At 40.4% G+C, this 24383-nt stretch overlaps 1 protein-coding gene across 1 annotated transcript in view; it reads left to right on the top strand.

Moving 5' to 3' along the window:
* The window catches only part of TPD52 (tumor protein D52), a 149777-nt gene extending 130578 nt beyond the window's left edge, over positions 1-19199 (top strand). Inside the window, exon 3 of the mRNA XM_071737836.1 lies at positions 18910-19199. Coding sequence (XP_071593937.1) covers positions 18910-19063 — 154 coding nt within the window. The 3' untranslated portion in view covers positions 19064-19199. The remainder of the gene's footprint in view (positions 1-18909) is intronic.
* The last annotated feature ends 5184 nt before the right edge of the window (positions 19200-24383 follow it).

The following is a 24383-nucleotide window of genomic DNA, read 5'->3' as shown; positions in this document are numbered from 1 at the left end:
TCAGTCCTGAAACAAGGTAAAATTGTAGCTGCCTCCCAGTGTTCAGTCATGCCCTGGGCTCTGTGGGTGTTTTATCACCCAGGTAATCTGAGTTTATTCCCAAGTATAAGAGAAGCTGAATTTGACGTGGGTGACTGAATACCTGTTTTTGTCTTGTATAGTCATTATTATTATAAGCAGCACCATTGGCTTCAGAAGTAAACTCTTCTAGAGCTGATAAAATATTTTAATGGCATTAATAGACAAAACTGTTTATGTGTAAGTTTTTTTTTCTTAGTTTTTCCTGTGTGAGAAAACTTTCCGAATGATTCTTTCCACCCCAAGAGTATTATGGATTGCTTGAACCGTCAATACTTTCCTTAAATCTTTTGTGGAGTACAATAAACCTCCCTGTCCTTTTTGTAGAGAGAGTGGTAGAATTTCACCCTCCATTTAAAATGCAGATAATACATTGTTTGGAGAAGTTTGTTTGAAAAGGTAGGTTAAGCTGGAATGAGTTGTCATCTAGACGCTCTCTGCGTGTGACTCTATCGGGAACTCGATACTGTGGGAAAGCTGCAAGGCACCTTCTAAGGTGGTAGAAAAGAAATACTGTACTACAATTAGTTTTACTCACAAACCAGAATAGGATTTTGTTATCATGATTAATTCTGTCTTACCATACTCCACCAGAAAGTAAGCAGTAGCAGGAGCTGAAATTCTTGAGTGATTGAATGAAAAGCCAAACAAGTGAAAGGTAGGGAAGCAGGCTTCAGATCTCTCTTACTTTTGCTAGCAAATATTACCACAAGCTCTGACTTCTGAGATAGATGGAAGTGATAAGCAGGTCAATTTTCAATGACCAAGCTTAGTTGGACATTGATTGGGACAAAAACATTCTTTGTTTTATTAGAAGTACTGAATCTTTAGTATGAAGTTGGTATTTGAATGAAGGGCTGCCTTTACCACAAGACTAGTTTCTAACATTTTGGATGTCATTTTTATTCCACGCTTATAAACTATGAATTTTCCATTGGTTTTAATTACCTTGAACAAAACCCCTCCAGCACTGGCAAAGCCTGTTTTCTTTTGTTGTATTCTCCATATCTTCTCTTGACGTGGGTTAGGAGGAGACAGGCATGTAGGGGTCCCTCATATTTTTTTATGGCCTTGTCTTCTGCTAAGAGCAGAAACAGACAGGGTCCACATTGCCATTATCCTCTGCTGTATACATTGGCCATCTCCCTTGTGCAGGTTGGCAGCCAGAGAGCCAGAGAGCTTGCCTTCTTGCAATGATGGTGTCAAGAGTGGTTGGGTAGGAGTGAAGAAAGAAGGCTCTCTACAACTACCTGAAAGGAGGGTGTAGCCAGGTGGGGGTTGGTCTCTTTTCCCAGGCAACTCTCAGCAAGACAAGAGGGCACGGTCTCAAGTTGTGCCGGGGGAGGTTTAGGTTGGACATTAGAAAGAATTTCTTTATTGAGAGGGTGATCAAGCATTGGAATGGGCTGCCCAGGGAAGTAGTGGATTCTCCGTCCCTGGAGATACTTAAAAAGAGACTGGATGTGGCACTCAGTGCCATGGTCTGGGAACTGCAGCGGTAGTGGATCAAGGGTTGGACTTGATGATCTCTGAGGTCCCTTCCAACCCAGCCAATTCTATGATTCTATGATTCGCAGACTGCCCTTTTAGACGCTCAGGTTTTTGTGGGTGAGCATGACCAGGAGTCCCAGCATTATAGACCCCATGGTGATTGAGGGCAGAAAAAAAGTAGGAACTGAAATTGAGTGCAACCTTCTCCATCTGTTCTGTTGAGATAATTCACAGCAGCAAAGCCAGTGCATGCCCCAGCTCTACCACAGCTTTCTATGGCATTTCCTAGGAGTCTGAGGGTGGTAAGTTAATCAGTCAAGGGTTTCAGGGCAGCTTGGGAAAACAGAAAGGGAGTGAAAATGGAAAATAAAGGCATGTGTGACGTGCGGAAGGGTGATGGGTAGATGTGCTGGGCTGTTTCACAAATATTTCCAAAGCTACTCTGTTTCATACATATGTGCCACCACTCTAACTCTGCAGGATGTAGTTAGTTTATTATTTCTGAGGCGCTTCAGAAGCTATTAAATTGCAAACCTCATTCTTATTATCAGGTATTGAAGGTGAACATACCAAACATCCAATTTAAGTTTGTTGTAGAATGTTTTCCTTTTTTTATAGAAAGCCGTAGTGCATTTTGTAAGTGTTTGAAATCCTTGGGGTCTTCAAGTACCTTTTCAGTGGTTTTAAGAATAAAAACATAAGCAGTCAGAAGAATATTTTGCAAGTAAAAAAAATATGTGGCAGAGGGGGCTTGAAGTCTGTTCCTGTGCTTTTGTGGATAGTCTGGGGAAGCCTTTCAGAGTCTCAATGCAGTTAAGTTCTAATTGAACAAAATGAAGACCCTTGCAGAATTACTGCACACAAAGTACTTTTATTTTCTTAAGTAGTTTGTAGTTTGGCAGTAGGGCTTGAGGATCATGACTTGAAGGCACTACAGAGGAGCTGCAGTGATGAATTAAGGAGATCATGGTACAGAGTTTGAATATTTTTGCATGCTATCAAGGGTTGAGTATAAAACCCTTGCACAGTGACAAAGGAAATGAGAGCATTGAACAGCTTCCCTTTTTCACTCCAGTAGTGCAGGATACAGGCCAAGGTGCTTGGCCTTCTAGGATTTCATGGAAGCATTAGCTGGGAGTAAACATTCTCACTAAATGCTTGTATCCTCTGACATCAGCTATAGAAACTTTTGGTGATTCTTTTTTAAACCAAATAAATGCTGATAAGGAGATGTGAAGGAAATTAGATGGTGTGTCTCAGTTTAACTGCCTAAAGTTTGAAGGTAAATATGAAAGTAGAGTAGAAGTGCAAGTATTGCATTCATAAACAGCACTCACTGCTCTGAAGAAAGACCAGCAAATGAAGTCGTGCCCCTGTATTTTGCTCTGTCTGTTCTTCATTATTGTGTCTGTCTGTCTTGTTGGGATTTTTTTAGCCTCAATTCAGCAACCACTTGTGCAGGAACATTGCACAGCTATGTATATACACATCCAGAGAGATCAATAAGCTTGTCCATTTCCATGACATGGACAAGAGCTCTTAGAGAATCCAAGCACTTTTCAAATATTTCAGGATTTGCTGTCTGTACATGTTTGCATGTGTCACAGTCCCAGTCTCCATCTGAGTTGAGGATTTGGTAATAACAATGTAGAAAAAAAGGGAAAATTCTCTAAAAATAATGTTTCTTACATTTGATATTTGAGTGACTTCAACCATTTTTATCTTGTTTTCCTGAGCATTCAAATCAACTCATTTCACTGAAGACTGTCAAATAAGAGCAAAAATAGTGTCTGTATATACAAAGTGATTATGTTGGTAGTTTTTACTCATGCACAGAAGAGGTGGAACATTATTCTTTCACACAATGTTAAGTTCAAGTAAATACTCTTAACCTTTGTTCACTTACTCAGTTGTGTTTTATCTAAATAAGTCCAAACAAGGACTTCTTTATTTTCTGTCACCTTTTTTCCAAGGTGTTTGGGTTGGAGATACCCACTTTAACCCATTTGCCAGGATCTCGTGGGTATTTCAGGATAGATTAGGAAGGAGACCTGAGTTGTCCCACCCTGTCAGTGGGAGATGTTGGCACGTGCTCACCTTGGACCCTTGGATCAGCCTGGGCTGGTTTCTTGCAGTCCTCTGTGGTCGCCCTTAGCATCCTCTGTTGCAGCAGGACATAACAGCTTAAGTGCAACACTGAACTAAAGCTGACTCTTCCCATTTAGGTAGCATTAGACCTGGGTCAATAAGACCTTCTGGAAATCTGAGCCCCATGCAGAAATGTGCAATCAGACTAGATTTGGCAAGGTCTGGGCTAAACAGGAGCTAAAAGAACCCTTCTTGTCCTTAGCTGACTCCCTGCAAAGCGACTTTCACTCTACCCCATGGAGCTCAATATTTGGAGCCTAGTTCAGCCATATCAGATCTGGCACCATAGAGAAGCAATTTATATCTGAATGATTTGATAGTCAAGATCTGCCCAGTAAAGGGGCTTCCACACCCAGAGAGCCCTGCTAAAGATGGATTCTGCATGCCTGAGTTCAGCCCTCTGCGTCAAGTGCTGGACTGAGGTCTCCAAACCCAGAGTAAAATACTGTAGCCACCTCTCCCAGTTGATGCGGCTGGTTTGTTCCCTTTCCCCATGTGCAGGAGTTGCAGGAGCTCCTGTAACTCAATTTCCTCTCTGGAGAAGGCACACAAAGGTAACACTGCTTGCTGTGAGCAGCAAATGTCATACTCTTTGTCTGATGTGCAAAAGATATGTCAAAACCTGCCTGTTTTGCTCGACCACGTTCCCAGCAAGGTGAGTGCTTGGGAGGCTGATTGAAAGGCTGAGCTCTGGCCCAGATTTACATCTCCTGGCTCCTTTTTCCCCAAAGGAAGGGGATGTAATTTCAGACTCTTGGTTAAAGAGTTACAAATATTTAGGGAAACAGATACGTTTCTGCTAATTGATTCCCTGGGCCGCTTGTTCCCAGTTGCGGGGGTAATGCTGGCATTAAAGATGAGGCATGAAGCAGTCTGAATAAATGGTCTCTGTCAGATGATCAGATTGCACCACATAGGTTGGGAAGGAGCATCTGTAGAATGGGTAGGGAATAAAAGCAGAATATGGCATTAGTAAGCACAGCTCCAGAAAAAAACTTATTTTCTTCTGATTTTTGCATGTTGCCAGGAACTTGAACATATTCAAATGCCAGGACAGTCCCACCACAACAAGGTACCTTCTAAATTGGAGAAGAAAACAGGACTTTTCAATCCACCAGTAAAGAATTGTTGGATTGTCTAAATAGCTGATTAAGTAGGTCTTATAAAACCAAAATCTAAGTATTCATTGGTAGTCAATGCTCTTTGCCTTTGCAGTAATCACCTGCTTGCATTTTACTGGTTTTCCCTGCTTTACAGCTTTAATTTCATGGTAGTGCATGTTCCTGGTTCACATTCTCTTATGTTGCTATGCAGGTGATTGATCCAACATTCAGAAAAGCAGCAGTGTTTTTACTTTTTTTGTCTGATTTTTTCCCCTCTTCTTTTTGGTCTTAACTTTTTTTCTAATCAAAGCCCACGATTCATCCATCTTGTAGGAGATAATTTGCTAGCTGGGATACAGTATTTTATGAATGAGATCTACATTAGACTCATAATAATTTGTGCCAAGGGGAAAAGTAGAACTCGAATCCTCAGATTATTTGATGAAAAGTAGATACATGTGCTTTACACCTAAGGAAATAATTTCTGGTAAAAAATAAATCCAGGGTAATACTGGTAATGTGGGAGAATCTTAACCCTTTTCAGTAGACTTGGAGAAGTAGTTGATAGCTGTTGTGGCTGTTTGAATCCCTTGTTCTGATTGAAAAAAGAAATTAAAGGAAGGAGGAAGGGACTGAAAGAGCATTTCCTTACCAGGCAGTCACACAAACTATTGTCTGTGAGTTCCCTGCCCCCATCCCTTTCACCCAGGCACACACACACGCACACAAAAAGCCAGTTTTGTGTCCTTCTGAGCACACAGATGTTCCTCTTGGCATCCCTACAGTATGGATAGGTTTTTTTGCAGACACAGAATGTGAGGCTTCTTTGTTGGAGACAAAGTGTTGCCTGTGGTGGGAATTGCTGCAGTGATGGGAAAGTATCGTAATGTATTGTTGGATTACTGTTTTTTTTTTTCCCAGTAGAGACAGTACATTAAAGTAGCTTTGTGGGGAGTGAATTGTTTGAGCCAATCCTGGCTAATAACACTTTCTCCTTGGCATGCAGTCGTGCAAGGTATGGTTGGCATAGTTTGGATGATCACGAGGTTTGTCCCAGGCATGTGCAGCAGCTCTGCTGCTCTGAGTGGAAGTCTTGCCAGTCATGTTTGGTGAGCCAACAAAAGTGGTCTGACTGTGAAGAGAGAGCTGTTCTACTTCCAGCTCCTATTTTTTTAATTTATGAAGATCTGATACAGTACATGCCACCTTCTAAATCCTTCTTATGATAGGGATTGCTATATAATGGTTCTAAGAAAACAGCTTAAAATTAGAAACTAATAGCATTAAGTGCTTGGCTGAACTTTCATACCAAAAAGCAAGTGGCTCTCTCAAACTGTTTGTTGTGCTACAGCCTGTCAGAGAACATGGTGCTTCTTTGGGCACAGCTGACAATGTTGCCAACCTAAAGCTTTGAATCCATCTCTTCTGTTGATGGTACTGAGCAAGAGAAACACAGATCTGTACACTGGGGTCTGGACTAAGTTCCTTTTATCCATATCGTGGGTTCTTTTTGTCTTCACTTCTGAAATACACGCAGATTTTGTAATTACCTTAACTCCTTTGGCTGACAATTTCATATCACCACAGTAAATATGTTCTGATGTGAAAGGTCTGCTTATGTAGATACAGTTGTAAGTTTGCACAGAAAGTGGGGAATGGCTTCATTTCAGAATGGCTCAAGAAAGAGCTTACAGATGAAAAATTCCTTGAGGAAGCCACTTGTATGGATAATTTGGAGTTGAGACTATGAAGGAGAAAGTTCTCTGACTCTCTGTGATAACCATTAATTAGTTTCTCAGTTTGTTTTTCTAATGACAGAAGCTCTGTTCTTTCCTTTTTGCCCAGATGTTTTTATCTATGCCTAGTTGCCTTACCATGGAGAATGGTAATGTGATGATTAATTTTCTGTGGAACTTTCATTTTTCCCCATTTAGAGAAAAAAAGAACCACAGTCTCCTGTGATAGGTGTTTTCTCACTCCATATTTGTGTATTATGTTTAATGAGAACTTACCAGTGTTTCTCTATTGACTAGAAGACAATAAGGTAGTTATTAAAGAGTGTATAGGCTGAGCAAGTAGATCAGGAAGATGGTTGTTCTCCAGGTCATGCCAGTTGTTGCCACTTCATTTCCAGGTATTCTTCACATACTGGATGCAGATCTACAGTCATGAATGCACCTACTTTATACTATTCTTAAATAAACCTTTTTCAGCCCTGAGGCCTGTTTCTTGTTTGTTACTCCACTTTCATTGAATTACTTAAATTATACTTACCCTAGGTTTTTTCCCCTGTTCTTTCAGTCTTCCTTATAAAATTATAAGCATACTCCTGTTTCTATATCCCCATCTGTTGATTAGAATTTCCTTTGGAAACTCATCCTACGCTTCTGCTGCCTTTGATTTCAGGAACCCAGGATGTGTTCTGCTGTTGTACTCAGAAGTATGGTTCCTTTTTGGGGTTTCCCTGGAGGTCCCTCCTTGTCCACTTTCAACCTGCAATGGCCATTTTTGCCTGCATGTCTCTTTTCATATATATCAAACTGTTCATTTCTTCTTTATTGCCTCCAAAACTAAATTTTCTGACATTCTATGTTCCTTCTGATAGTTACGTTCAGTGATAGTCCCTATTTCCTTAAGCTCAAGTATTAAAGCATCAGGATAACCTTTGTAATTTCTAATGTGTTAATAATGTCTGTTAATACCTTGTTTCGTGCTGGTGTGTGTGCTTTTTCCATCCCTTTAATGTTCCTAAAAGCTGCCTTAGCAGTCTGAGGATCATTCTGTGGACATTGCTGGGTGAACTGTCTCACTGTTAATTCCTTGCCTCTGAACACTGTGTTCTTTGTGGATATTCTTGATGCATTTTCCTGTTCTGTCTCATGTGTGTTGTGAAACACATTTTTTTTTAAATCTGAAACACACCTTTTGAAAAACTGTCCTTCTCCAGCTATGATCTCCTCATGTCAGTTATTATTAGCAGAAAGTGAAAGCATCAACTACTGGGTTTTCTCAAAGGTGCATGGCATTCTGCAGAGAAGTGAGCCTTCCCCAGACCTCACACTTGCCAGTTTCTTGCCAGTTCTTGAAATCAAACTGACAATGTCAAACCAGTTGTATTTTTAACATGCCACTCCCCAGTAAGATTTTCATGTTGTCTCTGAATAGGCTTTTATTAACTGTGAAAGCCATTTGAATGAATAATGCAAGTGTTAGCTTGCAAAGAAATGTTCTTGACCAAATCTGAAAATGTCCCTGTAAAGGAGCACCATGACCTCCTTTTCATCAGTAAGTCTGTTCAGTATTAGTCTGTATTGTTCACTCATAATGTAAGTAGTTGAGATTGTTGTTGGTGCATTCAGATTTAAATGGACACTAACAAGTAGCTGAAATGTAAAGAAGGAGTGTTTGACATACCTTAAAATGTTAGGTAATGTTCCCTGGTGTTTAAATGCAGATATATATTATAGATATGCACACTCAGTGATGCTTCAAGATGATGTATGAACACTGGAAAGAGTTATTTTTATAATCTGTTGCTACAGTGGTGCTTTTTCCCTGCAAGATCCCATTTTATCCTCTTTTAGCTTTGCCAGACTTCAGCCATAGCACTGATACATTCAGACATCGTTACCTGAATTTTTGGATTACTTCACTGAGTGTCTTGCAGTTATCTGAGCCATCTGCACATGGTGCATCCTATAAACCAGCTGTTAGATGGGACGTGACTTAACTTTTGTCACAGGTGAACAGTGACTGTGCAAGCCAGAGGGCACCAACAGCCAAAAGGAGAATTGGGAAAAGGCAGAGGAATAGGAAGGTTCAAGGCAGAGACTGGTGCTGTTCAGCAGTCCTCCCTCACCCTTAGTTGATTGATAAAGTGGAACCATGTGGTACCTCCAGCTCCTCTTCTTTTAGAGCCCACCTACTTACACCAGCTCAGTATTGCATCTCCTCTAGACCCCACTCCTCACTCCCAATCATAGAATCATAGAATTGGCTGGGTTGGAAGGGACCTCAGAGATCATCAAGTCCAACCCTTGATCCACTACCGCTGCAGTTCCCAGACCATGGCACTGAGTGCCACATCCAGTCTCTTTTTAAATATCTCCAGGGACAGAGAATCCACTACTTCCCAGGGCAGCCCATTCCAATGTTTGATCACCCTCTCAGTAAAGAAATTCTTTCTAATGTCCAACCTAAACCTCCCCCGGCACAACTTGAGACCGTGCCCTCTTGTCTTGCTGAGAGTTGCCTGGGAAAAGAGACCAACCCCCCCCTGGCTACACCCTCCTTTCAGGGAGTTGTAGAGAGTGATGAGGTCTCCTCTGAGCCTCCTCTTCTCCGGGCTGAACAGCCCCAGCTCCCTCAGCCTCTCCTCATAATCTCGTAATTCTCACAATCTTTCACTGAGACCCCAAACCATTAGTTCCCAGCCTTCCCTATCTTTAGCACCTTTCCTGTCTCTTTCCTGTTGGGTTCATGTGCAGCTGAGAATTCAGGCATCTGCTTCAGCTCTTCAGCATCTCTGTTTTCTGTCTGTTGGTATATGCCAGCCCTTGCATTAATGTGATTACCAGCACTCACTGGGTTAGCCAGTCTGGTCTCCCCACCCATCTTATGCATCCAGCCCTCCCAAGAGAAGATTAAATCCAGTTTATAGCTATGATGGGGTTTAAAGACAAAGAAAGGACATGGACAGTACTTGGCACAGATGGGAGCATCAGAGCAGGGTTAGAGGATACGTCTGCAAAAATCTGCTGACATAATATGAATTATCCTGATTTGTTGAAGTTTTTCCTGTGTGGCAGCTTCTCCTAGCTGTACAGAGCTTGAGGGTTAAGCACAAAAGCTCAGCAGGTTTTTAAAGGCCTTGTCATTATTCCCCTGGATGGTGTCATTACCTAGGCAGAAAGGGGGAGAAACAGTCTGATTTTGATAATAACTATCTCTGAATTATCATAGCCTCTTTTTTTGAATTGCTCATAAGAGATGTGCCAGAGTGTGGTGCAAGGGGACTGGAACTGACTGAAAGACAGAACTGAGAAGCACTGAGAAAAACCAAACCAAACCAACCCCAATCTACTGAATTTAGTTGGTCCTGATAAAAGAAATTGAAATTGGGCAAGAAATTGAAAGGAGAATGGGAAAAGTAAGATTGGCTGAATATATGGGCTAGGTCTGGGAACAGCAGCAGAAAACTATTGTAGAAACTGTTGGAAATTTGGAGGGCTGAAGGTTTAGGGCTATGTACTTGAAAAGCATCTCACTGAGACAAGTGTGGGCAAGGAGATAGAGATCACTTGTGGAAACCTGAAACATGCTTTGCCAGCATTTGGTTGTTTTTTTTTTTTCAACTGGGTACAGTTTGTTTCATCTTCTAAGCAGTTTTCGTGGCTTCTGGTCACCAGGGAGGGCTTTGGGTTTCGTAGTCTAATTTGCTAATTTTTTCTGTGTTTAAGTATATGATCTCTATTTTTTAGCATTTTGTAAATTACAAAGCAATATTTTAATCAAAATAGTTCATTACATAGCTTAAACAGCAGAAAAAATTTAGCAGTTTGTGCTAAAGATTTGGTTTTCGTTTATTTCTTTCCTTTTAGTCACGTTTCCTCTCAATTCAAGGGATATGTTTTATGTTACAGACTGAGAAAAGAACTGGCATAAGTTACTGTATGATGACATAACTATATCTGAAACAAGTTCTTAGGTGACAGGAGCCACCTATTGCAGGTTTCGTTTGTCAGAGCTTACCTCACCATGCCATAGAGAAAAGGTTATAATGTTCATCTTTGATATGAAATGAAGTACATTTTAAAAGGCAGATTATTCTGTGGATTCTTTTTTGAAAGAGAATGATCCTGTCCCACAAGTCTTAGTGAATGCAAATTGATTCTTGTGGAGACTGTAGCAAAAATTACAGCAAGATTTTTTTTGTCTTTTCTTGTAAATATTGGGAACCTTGGATTTTGCTGGAATTGAAGGCAAGCAGCTTCTTATGAGCTTTTCACAACTGAGTTCTGCTGAGAGTCCAAATGTCTGTACTGACTGGAATATCATTAGATGTAAATATTTGGCATCTTTGGCTTTTGATTATTGATACCATTGGAATAGCAGAGTTTGACAGTGTCTTCACAGTGGTTTGCTTGGGGCTTTTCCATGACAATCATCAAACAGTTCTTTTCAGCCTTTGCCTTCTTTTAGCTACAGGAATGAAACCTTCCATGTTTCATTCACCTCCATCTGTGCCACTCTCAGGTGGCCACCAGCAGTGCAGGCACAGGGAAGGTTGGCAAGGTCCCTGAAACTGAGTCCCACCAAATGAAGATGCCAGAGCTTCACCAATATGTGATGGCTGGGGGCTGCTCTGTAAGGATAATTGGAGATAATATTTTTCCCCCTAATGATAGAGTGGCCCTCAAGTTCTGTTCCTCTTACCAAGCTGTTCCACAGTTACCTTCCTGCCCGGTGTCAGTACATGCCACGAGATCCCTGTGTGTGCAGTGCCTCCGTAAGCTCCAGGTGGACAGGGGTATTTCCAAGTGTTCAGGAATGGTTTTCACATCTCAGGATTGAGCTACTTTTCCCAAACTTTTAATGGTATTCATGTCAAATTTCTTCTTTAGCACTGGTCAGAGCAGAATGGTGGCTGGCTTTGGATTTTTCTCAGGTGCACAAAGTACCTGTTGGTTTTAATGGTTTCCGTAGGTTCTACTTCTCCACTGTTGTCTGAAAACACCAAGGTGACAATGAATGTTCTTTAAGCTGCTTCATAAAGGTTTACAGCATTCTGCTAATGCTTCCAAGAGGATGAGAGGCTTTTATCTGCTTTATCTAGCAGACTGTCTAGATCCGTGCTTGTATCTAGTAGATTATGGCCTTTTTCATTGTAAAAGGATGGCTTTGACACAAGGAGCAAAAATATTCTGAAGAATTATTAAGCAGGTATCTCAAACAGCGAATGTTCAGAGGAAATGAGAGTATGTTTTCTTGCTTATTGGTTCATGAAGAGAGGAAAAACAAATTGAGTGGGAAACAAATACAGCTGAAGTGGCCATGGGTTGATGAGTCACAAGAAGAAAGAATGCATTTTCTGATGGAAAATGCATAGAGCAACCTTAGAGTGGTTTTTTTGTGAATGTTTGATTTTAGAGAATAGGGATGCTTTCAGACTCCTATCTTGAACACCCAGCCTTCATTTAAATGACTGTGTGCTGTGATAATAAATAATGGATGAATAAAATTTAAGCTAAAAGGGACCTTCGGGTCATCTCTCAGGACTTCACTGTGTCACAAGACATGACATTTCTGCAGGTTACCCTGTGCTGAACTAATGTGGCTGTTTTGACATCTCTTTGTGTGAAGCCATCAATGGCTGAAAAATCTCAGTGCTTTGAAATGTTTTCTAGATGTTCATCAGTATTATTTGCAAAACTGTGATTTGCATTTGTTGGACCTCAGTTTCCTGCTGTTACATGTGTTTCCCAGATAAATGCAAGCACCTTTTAATACCAGTATTTTAATTCTGTTACGGTATAGACAACCCAATCATTTTAATCAGTTGACAGATCAAGATCTTTATGTGATTATTCAGTTTTATGCATGTTCTTTGTCCTCTCTTTAATAATCTTTAAAGAAAGGTAGGCAGCAGGACACTGCACACACTCTCCTAGTATCTCTCTTACCATCCTGTGTTCTCTGTGCAGATTTACACTTCTTTTTTACTGCCACTTTCCTCCATCTTGCTTGTACCTAAAAAACTAGGATTTGATCTTTTTGCCCCAGCATTGCCTGGGACCTCTTTCTGGGAGGGGAGTGTGTGTCATGACTGCTGTACTGAGCTGCTGGAAGCAAGATCACCATTCCCCCATCACTGGATGTGCAATGTGTACCCTGCTAGAAGAGGCCACTTGAGCAAGATTACTGAGTAAAACCACACTGCCTCCAACTTGACAGCAGTCTGCTCACCTCCTTTTCACCTGTATTTTTTTTGAATGAGAATTTGATTCATTCTGGCAATGAGTGAGGGGTTGTTGGGAAGTGTTGTGCTTCTGCTGTGTTCCTTCCCTGTAGGGCATCAGAAGGTGACCTGTACCAAAATCATATAGATCTGTAGCTGCTTAAGATGGGTGTGTGGCCTCTCCTTGCTGAGACACTTGAGACCATTGTGGTCCCAGGCAACATCTGTGAATGCTTCAAAACTCTTGAGAAGGGGTGGGCTTGGTGGTGAGAGTGGTGAACAAAAAATGTGGAGAAAAAGTTATAGTCAAATTTACTTCAGTACCTTTTGAGTTGCATTTTTTTCCCCAAGGTTGATAATGTATGTCTTCCACATAATAAATCAAGAAAATGAAACCATTAAGAATCTTAAACTCTGTTTAGGGCCAAAACAAAACCTTGTGAATAATAGATTTGAAACACACACTTTGAATTTCTCACAGCACAAAAATGGAAGAACTTAACACTTCTCATGGCATTCTCTGAGCGTACCATGGCTCAGCTCTAACCCTTTCTTTGAAGTGTCTAATATTAATGTATTTTGTATGTGACATAATCCAGGGATTGCTTTTATTGCAGGTTTTGAAAGCCATCACTAGAATGTTTTGGGAGACATTAAAACATATGCTGCAAAAAGCATTTAAAATTAAATTCTCTAAATGTCACCCTGAGTATAGGAATTAAAACTCAGGTTTAATAGTTGCCTACCTCCTCCATTCAGCAATGCATGTTTTTGAGGGGTGGGACTGAAGGAATGGAGGAATGAATGTTGGGTGAGAGTGTTCATAGTCAGCCCTAGGCAGTTCATGCAGCTTTGCCTTGCAGAGGTCATCTTTCCAAAGGAAGAAATGGAGACTAAAAACCAGTGACAAACTCCAGGGAATATCAGCTAAAATACTCTGTTTGTCTCAAACAGCAGTCCTAAATTTTTATATTATGGGGCAGAGGGAACCTGCAAATGCAGTTTTAAAATGATTCGGAGATACCAGCCAAGACCTGGTGAGGCTCAGCTATTTCTGTAATTACATTGATATTTTTTTAGCACTGTTTCCAAGAATTGAGGGGTTTTAGCTTTAAATTTTAGGATAATAACCTGAACAGTTTTAATAGAAAAAGGACAACTTCCTGCTCTGTGAGTTAATATATGCAGTTTTAAATAGTGGATAGTTTACCAAAATATTTTAATGTTTACATCTATATTTTAGAGTTTGAATAATTTTTTTATGCCATGTAGTAATACAGAATGCTTCCTTTACATTTGAAATGGCACACCTGCAAAAGTACTGTCCTACTTTCTTGCTAGCAAACGGTATAATTAGGATCAAAAAAACTTTTTTTTTTTTTTTTTTTTTTTTTACATGCTCATTGCTTTCCAGGTTAACTCCCTTTGCAAACCTTTTGCTGTAGCCTGAAATGACTTTTAAATTAAAAAATAACATTTCCGCCCCAGCTTTCTTGAAAGTTAGCAAGAGCTGAAAAACATCATTCTGTATCCTCCCCTCCAATTTTTTTTATGAAGAGAATACTGGAGGGGTTTGTTTATACATAAGTTTTAAGGGAATATAGTAAAATTCCTTGCTTCTTAAAAAATAAAAAGTTTAAAATCTGGACTGAAGAGTTTTGGAGTTTGGGCCCGTTTCCTTTAGTTTACCATTAAGATTCTGAGAGATTTAAAGCTCCAGTGCAAAAGTGAAATGATTGGGACAGGGACCAACTTGCAGTAAAAAGGATATTGTCAATCAGAAGAAAGCTTCAAAGTTCCTTAATTTTGGAAGTGGAAGCTGTGCTATTTATGTACATTCAGCACAGAGAAGGCTGACTTCATGTCAGTACTGACACAGCAGTTTGCTGTTAGCATGCAAAGGTAAAATGCCTGGTTTTAATGGAATAAGAGGACATAAACTGTAATTTTTGTATTTGCTTTTTTTCTTGAAGCAACATCAGCAGGGCTGTAATGCATGATTTCTCTGTGCTCTCACAGACTGTGTAAAGGTTCAAATAAGAAAAAGGATTTTCATCTTGCTTCTTTTCAAATTGTTTTCCAAGGCAGTCCAAAAATTACTGGAGTGCTGAAACCATTGTTTGGGTTGCAACCAACCTAACCTAGAGCCATCTGATGAAGCAAACATTTGAGGCAAAGTGCACCTCTATCAGGCACTTTGCCCACTCCAGAAGAGATGCAGAGAAGCCTGAAAGCTCATGTTCAAATTAGAGAAAGCTTTTTGAAGACCACTGATCCTTGGCTGAAGTTGAAGCAGAGGTTTCTGGTGGGTACTTCTGTGGGTGCTCCATCCACAGTGGCCTGAGATGGGGTCACAGCTCAGCTGGTGAATCCCCACCTCTGAAGCTGGGTGTTAGGTGTAGTCCTTCCACGTGAAACTCTTCTTCCCAAGTGGATAAAATTGATAGCTCTAGTAAGCAAATTCTGGAGAGTGGGGAAAGCTTTGACTCTACTTGCAAAATAAGTTTTCAGAGTTCTGTAGAATATTTCTGTACTTTCACTTACATATGCAACTTAAACTACCTTTGTCTACTTTAAAGTGAATTTAATTCTCTTACCTGGTGATAGGAAGTAGGAGGAAAGCTCATGCATCCTTGGCAGACACAGAGCTTGGGTGATGAGTGGAGGTTAATGGTTCCTGATGATAGTCATGAGACAGGATGATCTTGAATACCCACATTATTACATAAAAATAAAGCAAGCCCTTTTGCAAAATGGAGTAGATGGTTTCTTTCCTTCTACACTGGTGTTCTGTGTCTCCTAGGACACCATTCCTAAAAATAATAAAATGCCAGCTTTGTTTCTGATTCAAGGTTCTTTAACCACAGGATGGTTTTTATTTAAGGATAAATACCTTTGTGGAAAGCATATGGTTACTATGCATAGAACAACCTCACTGCCTCTTGCGCTGAAGGTGGTGGGTAGACCACTGCTGCATGTTGTGTTCATGTTTTTACTTTTTCTACATCTTCCACTTCTCATTTATTCTTAAGTGTTTTAGCTCTAGGGAACATCTGTCACAAACCCAAAGGTTTATATTCACACAAAGTGGCAGTTGTGTCAGCTCCTTAAAGTGATTTTCTTCAGGATCTCTTTGTAAGCAGATGTGCTGTGACTGGAAAACCTTCTTTAATGTTTAAGTACTATTAAAGTGCCTGGAATCTGTTTGAGTTACTGAAACAGGATTTAAGATTGTGGTGCTTTTTCTGAAAATACGATTGCTTAGATTTTGTGTTACAAATATATGATAGAGGTGTCTGGAAATTTGGGCAAAGTTCTCTGCAGATTATACAATGAACAGGGTATTCATAATGCTAAAATGGGGGGAGTAATGGTTAAGATTATTGATTTATTATCAAATTAGGAGTATTAATCATGAGAAGTACAGTTTCTTCACAGATTTTCCTCATGGATTTTCCTGGTTCTAAATTCCACTTTTAAGGGTTTGATTAGAAAAAAATAAGTTTCATGTACTCACTTGCAAAACTCTTACCACTGTAGTCCAAAAGGAACTCCTGCATGATGCAAGTTCAATCTCTGCTACTCTGTGCTCTCAACTTGGGAGAGGAGTTCTGAATCAATATCAACCTCGTTCAGTTGGAGCTTCTGTGGAGGTGTTGGACTCTGAACCCAGTTTTCACAGTAGCATCCTGCTTTCCATTACTGGTGAGCTGCATTTCCATTCAGGAGAAAGGAGGGAAGTAAAAGGCAGAGGAATTGCTGGTCTTCAAAATTTGTCATGGAACCTTTTTTTTAGTATGAAGTTTATTAGGTTAAAAACATGTTTTTTCTAACAGCACCAAACGTGTTAGTTCCCAGATCTGAGTTTAGTGTCATCAGAATTTGTTTAATGCAATCTTAACTTTTCAGTAGCTTCTTCCTCTTCTATGACTTTAGTCCGTACTGTTTCCTTAATTTCCACATTATTTGCCCACAGTGTTTTCAATGCTTTCTTGTCATCATCTCTTTTGTGTATTCCCAAGCCTGTTTTTATTCCTTGTGAGGTGTCATCTCCCTCTCTTCTCCCTCTCAGATATCTTTCTCTGCCTTTTCTTTTGCCTTCGATCAAAAATTAATTTATCTCTGTTTTTTAAAGAATTTATCTTTTCTCACACCCGTCCACTCCTCACACTCATTGATATTAAGGCAGAAAAGTTTGATAATTTATGTCAAAGATAGTATTAGGTATCAGGATAATCTTTATGACTGAATGTTAAAGCAACCTGTGTAGACTGTAGCTGTCAACAGTATAAAGGTTGGGTTCATGCTGAAGATTTTTTTGTAGATTTCTCCATTATGCCCAAATGGCTAAAATCCCTAGTCAGCTGACATCTTCATTTAAGCTGTTGGCTGCTGGGAGGAGTCAGGAGCTTTCCTCTTCATTGCCCCTCTTATATTAAAACTTTAGAGAACTGGATTCTTTAGAGAACTTTCTTATTTAAGAAAGTCTTAGCAAATCCCAGAAAACATCCATTTTATGCTTTGTCTTTTAATTTATTTTTTCCCCCCTCATCACACTCCTCTGAAGCATTTTACATTAGCTTTACCATCATCAGTTGTGAAGCTGTTGTGTTTTGAAATGCAAATATTTCCCATAGAAGGTGGCAGAATTCACCTTTTCCAACTACTCAGGTATCAGCCTCACATGAACTGTTCTCTCCTTTGATAGCTCTGCCAGACTCTTCACTGCAACAGCACTGACTTGTGTTTGGGGCAGATGAAAGGCTTCAATTTCATGTTTTTAAGAAAGTGTGCACTATTTCCACTGTGTTGATTCCCACATTCATCACAGGGTTCATTGGGATGAGTGTTGGCAGAAGCTTTGCTCACTGAAGTAGCCTGTGTGAGCTCCTTGTTCAGAGCAGAGGCCTCCATCTTCCTTTGCAGCCTGGAACATAACCAAATTACTACCCAGGATTAACCAGGAAGTTAATGTAAGGTAGAACTGACAGAAAACAGAAAAAAAAAATGCAAGTCCAGTATCTTTTCTTAAGATGTTAGTTTTCCAAAAGGATTTTGGTTTGATACTCCAAAGAAAGTTGAAAACTAGTTCAGTTTTGCTCCATGCTTGCCAACAGTTGTCAGTCAGCTGAGATTGCACAGGCTGAAGGTGAAAATGAGCAAGGTGGAAATGCCTCCAACCAAACTTTCCTGTTAGATTTTCTCTGTTCTGTAACTAGAAAGTTTCCAGTTATCTTTTGCTTTTGGTCAAAGTGGTCAAGCTTTGGTAGCTTCAGCTCTTTATTCTTTGAGTAGAGAAAAAATTGGGTATGGCTTCAACTTTCAAAGGAAGAATAAGTGTCAGTTTTATTGCTGGACTTTGATGAGCAGTTCTCCAGGTGCATTATAGAAGATTTCAAAAATAGAAGTTTTTCAACAATTCTTGCTGATTTGGCATGGTCACCTTGACACAGGTCTGTTTTTAATACATTTTGAACACTGGCATCTTCTGACTTAAAAGGAAAAAGAGCAAAAATGAGCATAAAACAATAAAACCCAGCCCTGCAGTCATAATGTTTCAATACAATAGTTGTGGGGTTTCTTTTAATTATATGTAGTAAAAAACCAGCAGATGATACGTACTTTTTGGAAGAGGGGGTAGGACAAGAAAAGTTCCCTTGCCTGAGGCCCAGATTTGGAAATACAAACCATAGTTAGCTGGCATTATACTTTTTTGATAATAGCAATGTCACCAGTGATCTAATGATGACTTGTCCTCCCCTTTAATGATATGTTGTCCTGCAGATAATTGTGTGCATCACAGCGAATGGCCCAGTAAAATGTTTTGGTGGAAGACACAAGTAATTTCCTATATAACAAACTGCTTTTCTGTAGAGCCCACGTTCCTTTGGTGCAATCTTGGTGTTGTCTGCTCTTCAGTGGGCAGGATTCAATCAACAGAGGTTGGCTCTGTGGTGTCACAGAGTATGGCCCAGAAGTTTTAGTGCTGATGCTACAACAGTGTTGGACTTCCCTTGCAGCATCTTGGTTTTTATGGGACTGCTGCTTCTGTCTGCAGAGAAGAGAGCAGCCTTAGGACGTGCAAGATCATGGCTTGACAGAACTTACCTTCTTCTTCCTTTTTCTTCACAGAAAATACCAGAGAGGAACCCGTGTTCGCCTGAAACTGGTCGACCTTGAACTCACATCCAGGTTCTTGGGTGCAACAACTGATACAACGTTGCTGGAAGCTGATGCAGTGCTTTTAGGCCTGGTGGACACCAAGCAAACAAAGCACAGGGAGTGAATTTCATGTAAATAAATGCACCTTGTGCTCTATAGCGAATTACACAAATGAAATATTTCCTCAGGAAATAAATGAAAAGTTTCTGTCTGCTTGGTTATGGAAATAATGAGATGAATAAAAGACAATAAGCACATCATACCTGATTTTTTCTCTATTTTTATTGAGCCATCTTCTAGCTCTTTGCCTTTGGCTTTAAATGTGAAAAGTTAAGTGGCCATCTGTAGGTAATATTAATTGAGTGTTTGCATATTTATACATAAAGAATTCCAGAGTTCATCTTTCCATCCCAAAGGATGGTTGATCTAAGATATCATACTTCCATAAGGAAGTCCAAAGCCTGCTCTTGTGGTGCTTCTTCCAGGGTTCCTGATTCCCAGGGTGCAGTTCAGAATGCTTACTGCAGATACTTGTTTTAATCTCTGTTGTAATACATCATGCTCTTATCTCCATCTGCACAAAAAACTAGAGATTATTCTTTGCTTTAATATGATCTCTCACTTCCAATGCATGTTAGTAAATTTTTTTCTGGTTGATAATATAAATCAAAAGAAACTATTTCAATGTAGCAGGCCAAGTGTAAATCATAGTACATTTAAAGTAAATATCATGGGTGTTTGAATGAGCAACCAAAAAATCATGTTGTGGTGTTTCCAGTATCTTTTTTGAGCATTTATTTTGATTTCTGGTATATATCCAAGTCTGAATTCTGCACTGTCATTTGCAGTCTGCATAGTGCCTGGCAGGTGAAATTCACCAATTATGCCACAGAATTACAAGAGGAAGCCTGTTTAATCTTAAAATATTTTTTAAAATGTTGCAATAAAGTGTTTTTAAGGTGATGTGCCTCGTTTGTTTGCAGTCTCTGTCCAGTGACAATGTGTTTTTCACTTTTTGTACTAATTGAGCAAAATGTGCACAGGCTTAAGCATGAATTATTCAAACCCACAGACACCTCTTCTCTCTGCTGGAGAGAGCAGCCCATGAGAGCAGTGATGGAGCCACTAAAGGATGGGATAGCTCCTTCTGCCTCTCATGACTGGCATTGTGTTGCTGTTTCAGACGTGAGGGAAGAGGAGATCAAGGAACCCCAAACAAGCAGGGAACCTGGGAGCCAGCCCCAGGCTGCCACAGCTCACACATCCCTTTCCTTGCCAGCATCTGAGGGCTGCTTGGATAAGATGGCATCAGGGAGCAGAAACTGTGAGCAGTTCTCTTGGATTGCAGGTGTGTGGTGGCTCAGATTGCCACCCAAATTCTCCAGATATGGTCCAACAAAATTAATTTTGAACAGGATACAAAAGCTTTCACCTGTTTTGAGGTCTTTTCCAAAACCATTGCCATTTATTTCTCTTTTAGAGGTTGTCTTTTATTCCTTTGTTTGAAAGCTTATAGAAAGAAATGTGAAAGGAAAGCTAAAGTACCTTTTTCCCTGGAGCCACAGCCCTGTGACATAATGGATTGATTCTTTCTTACTCCTCTGTCCAAATTTAAAACTTAACAAAAAAAAAAAAAAAAAAAAAAAGTGAAAGAAAACTTTCCTACCTATGTTCTTTTGTATTACTGAGAAAAGAGGTATAGTGCAGGCATCAGCTTCTACAAGTATTCTTCAAAATACATCTTGTGCTTGATATGTCAGGGAGAGTATTTTTTTATATATGGTATTTATTTGCCCAAAATACTGGGAGGAATCACATGGAAAAGGCATAATCTTCCTGAAGGGAATGGGCATGTTTTAGCAGATCCTTTCATAGTTTTGCAAACTGAAGTTTTCTCTCTGAAATTATTGAGGATATAAGCAAGAGGGATGAAATAAGCAATGGTAGCTTATTTTGTTCCTTTAGTTTTTTCTCAGTGATCTTAATTAGGGGAGTTGGAACTTGATTGGGTGTTAGCTTCCTGGTCAAGAGTTAAACTAGCATTGGAGTAGGAAAAGGTGCCCATTTTAAGAAGCCAGAATGGATTTAAAATATCACAGAATTCCTGACTGTTGAATGTAACTCATCCTATACACTTGATAAACCTTAAATAAAAGTGATTTGGGACAAAATAAATGCAGTAATGTTTTGGGTGCAGGCTAGAAGTTAGTTCATAGTAGAGTACCAAATACTGATTTTTTTCAAATCTTCCCCTAGATAACCTTTAGAGAAGTGGCTTTTACAGACTGTTGTGTTTGCTGTTTCAAATCCAGTCTAGTGTTTTCTTTGAAAACCCACAGGTTCACACCAGCTAATACAGTCTTACAAATTGTGTGGTTGAACCTTCAGTGGCTTTAGGCTGCTGCTGCTGCTGTTCTGGCCTTTGGGGAACCAGTTGTTCCAACCAGTTGTCACCAACAATCTCATCTTTGGAGACCCTCAAAGCAGGTATTTGTTGAACCTCTGAACTGTCAAGACAAGGGCTGTTCCATGCCTGTGTGATGGTTGTTCCTGGGAACATAAAGGAGGGGTAAAGCCACCACACCAGTTCTTGCAGCATTGTACCTGGCCCACACCACCGCTTGTAATGCTCTTCATCACTTACATGTACTACATATCTTACTAATATTAACCAAATGAATACTAATTATCCTGCTGGGTGGCTTAGTAGCAAGTACCTGTGGGCAGGTATAAATTGTTTCTTCTTTACAAACAAGAAGAATTTCCACACATTCTGCTTGAAGGATACTTTCTAGGCCAGAAACTGAAATGCCCATGAACTTCACCCTACCCCATCTCCACTTCTTACTCCACCCAAATACCATACCTGAATGTCTGTAGTGCTTTCTGCTTATACAGAGGGGCTGATAAGCAAAGCAAAGTTTCCTAAAAACTGAATCAGAGCTCATTTGGGTTTTAGCTGGCTTTTGTGTTACTTGGCTCCTGTTTTGAAGGCTTTAAGTTTTCCAAAAATTCTACCTTTTATTTTACAAACAGAATGTTAAAATGGCTTCTTACATACTTGGAAAGCAAAATAGCTTTATCATGATGTGGAGTTGGAAGAAAAATGGAAATAGTTCAGTGTTCCTTTGATGACTGATGTGCTATAACAGGACCTGGTAAATCCCCTGGGCTTGTCTGCCCTTTCATATTCCAGGCCTTTAGGTGATGAGAAGGGGAAAAATGGAAATGCTGAAGAAATCAGGCTTGCCTATTAAGAGCAAATTAGCATCTTGCCACCAAAGCTTTGGCACTGAGCTCATTTCTAAAGAAAAGAATACTTAGGATTTTATTTTTCTTCAGGGCACTCTGGAAAGTTTGGGTTCTTCCTCATTTCTTAATCTTTCACATTTGAAGATCAGGCAAATTATTGTTCAAGCTTTTTTTTTTTCTTAATGTCCTCCATTATATTGGGAAATCTTTTTAAGTAATCTGTTTCTGCTAGAAAGCATTTCTGGTAGGTACAAGCATGTCCTCCATGTGTTTCTTAGAATACTATGCATTTTGGGAAGTGTTTATCACTTATGTAGGGATCTAGACTGCCCAAACGAGGCTGTTACATCATCATCTGGCCATAACCCAAATAAAATATTATCCCTGGTGTGACTGCATTAGACTAACATCAGTAAGTTCTTAAAAACTCCTAAGTGTTCTTGTTTCCTTCTGGGTTGTGTCTTGTTCCAGCAGAGTTAAGCAGGCTGATGGGATGGATGTCTCTCTGCACAGGAGCTATAAGGAGGCCACTGAACACTTGTTAGTGTTGTGGCCCCAGTGCAGCAGGCTGGGTGTCCAGTGCAGCCAAGTCTTACACCTCCCAAACTGGTTAATCCATCCGAGGCACCTTCTGGTGTAGCTGCTGTAGTCACTCGACAGCTTTGAGTTAGCTTCTGAAAGTGGCAATCTATTTAAATTTGTTTTTAAACGTTGACACTTAAAGTAGTGGAAAAGGGAGGGGGAATGGTTGGGGGTTTTGGGGATTTTTTTTTTTTTTGGTTGGTTGGTTGGTTTTTGTTTTGCTTTGTTGTTTTTTTCCTCTACACTTTAATGAGAAATCAAAGAACTGCTAAAATAATGAGCTCTGTTAGATAGCAGTTCCCCTTTGATTGCCTTTCCTTCACATAACAGCAGCTCAGTTGGATCAGTCTTTCCTTATCAGCCTCAAACCTGCTTTGTGCTTAAGCCAGGACGTGTGGAAACTTAGGTGTTTCCTAAACTTAGGACCATTTCATGGTCTCAGTCCAGTAGGATGGGGAAGACTTAAGGGCTTAATAGTTCTCTTTTCAGGGAAAGGAATTGTCATTTTCTTGTCAAAATTACTAAATCAAATACAAATAAAACACTAAACTAACTAAAGTTGAAGGCAACATTCTAATGTGCCAATTAACAAAAAATGCAAACAGGGACATCAAAGATGAGTGTTCAGGATACGTCCTGATCTACCACACAAATGAGCATATGGGCATCAGGTTGAACATCTTTGAATGGTCATGGTGACCAAAAAGATGTCTGAGGGCTCGAAGAAAGTAAATGTCACTCGTATCTTCAAAAAGAGCCTGAAGGAGGACCTCTGTGGTGTCCAGTGCCAGGACCAGAGGCAGTGGGCACACACTGAAACACAGGAGGTTCCCTCTGAACATCAGGAAACACTTTTTCACAGTGAGGGTGACTGATCACTGGCACTGGTTGCCCAGAGAGGTTGTGGATCCTCCCTCCTTGGAGACATCCAAAAGCCATTTGGACATAGAACTGGTCTATGAGCTCTAGGTGGCCCTGCTTGAGCATATCTAACCTAAACCTTCCCTGACAGAGCTTAAGTCCATGCCCTCTTCTCCTACTGATAGCTGCCTGGGAGAAGAGACCGACCCCCCCCTGGCTACACCCTCCTTTCAGGGAGTTGTAGAGAGTGATGAGGTCTCCCCTGAGCCTCCTCTTCTCCAGACTGAACACCCCCAGCTCCCTCAGCCCTTCCTCACAGGACTTGTGCTGGATCCCTTCACAGCCTCCTTGCTCTTCTCTGGACCCACTCCAGCACCTCAAACTCCTTCCTGAACTGAGGGGCCCAGAACTGGACACAGGACTTGAGGTGTGGCCTCACCAGAGCTGAGTACAGGGGCAGAATCTCTTCCCTGGACCTGTTGGCCACGCTGTTCCTGATGCAGGCCAGGATGCCATTGGCTTTCTTGGCCACCTGAGTACACTGCTGGCTGTTTCCTCTCATCCTATCACTTGTTACATGGGAGAAGAGACCAATACCCACCTTGCTACAGCCTCAGGTGGCTGTAGAGGGTGGTAAGGTCTCCCCTCAGCCTCCTTTTCTCCACACCAAGCAGCCCCAATTCCCTCACGTGCTCCGTGCAAGACTTGTTCTTCAGACCCTTCACCAGCTTTGTTGCCCTTCTTTGGAC

This window comes from Heliangelus exortis, chromosome 2, assembly GCF_036169615.1.
Source record: "Heliangelus exortis chromosome 2, bHelExo1.hap1, whole genome shotgun sequence".
Classification (NCBI taxonomy): Eukaryota; Metazoa; Chordata; class Aves; order Apodiformes; family Trochilidae; genus Heliangelus; species Heliangelus exortis.
The sequence above is the reverse complement of the archived record's forward strand: the minus strand, read 5'-3'. Positions and strand labels throughout refer to the sequence as shown.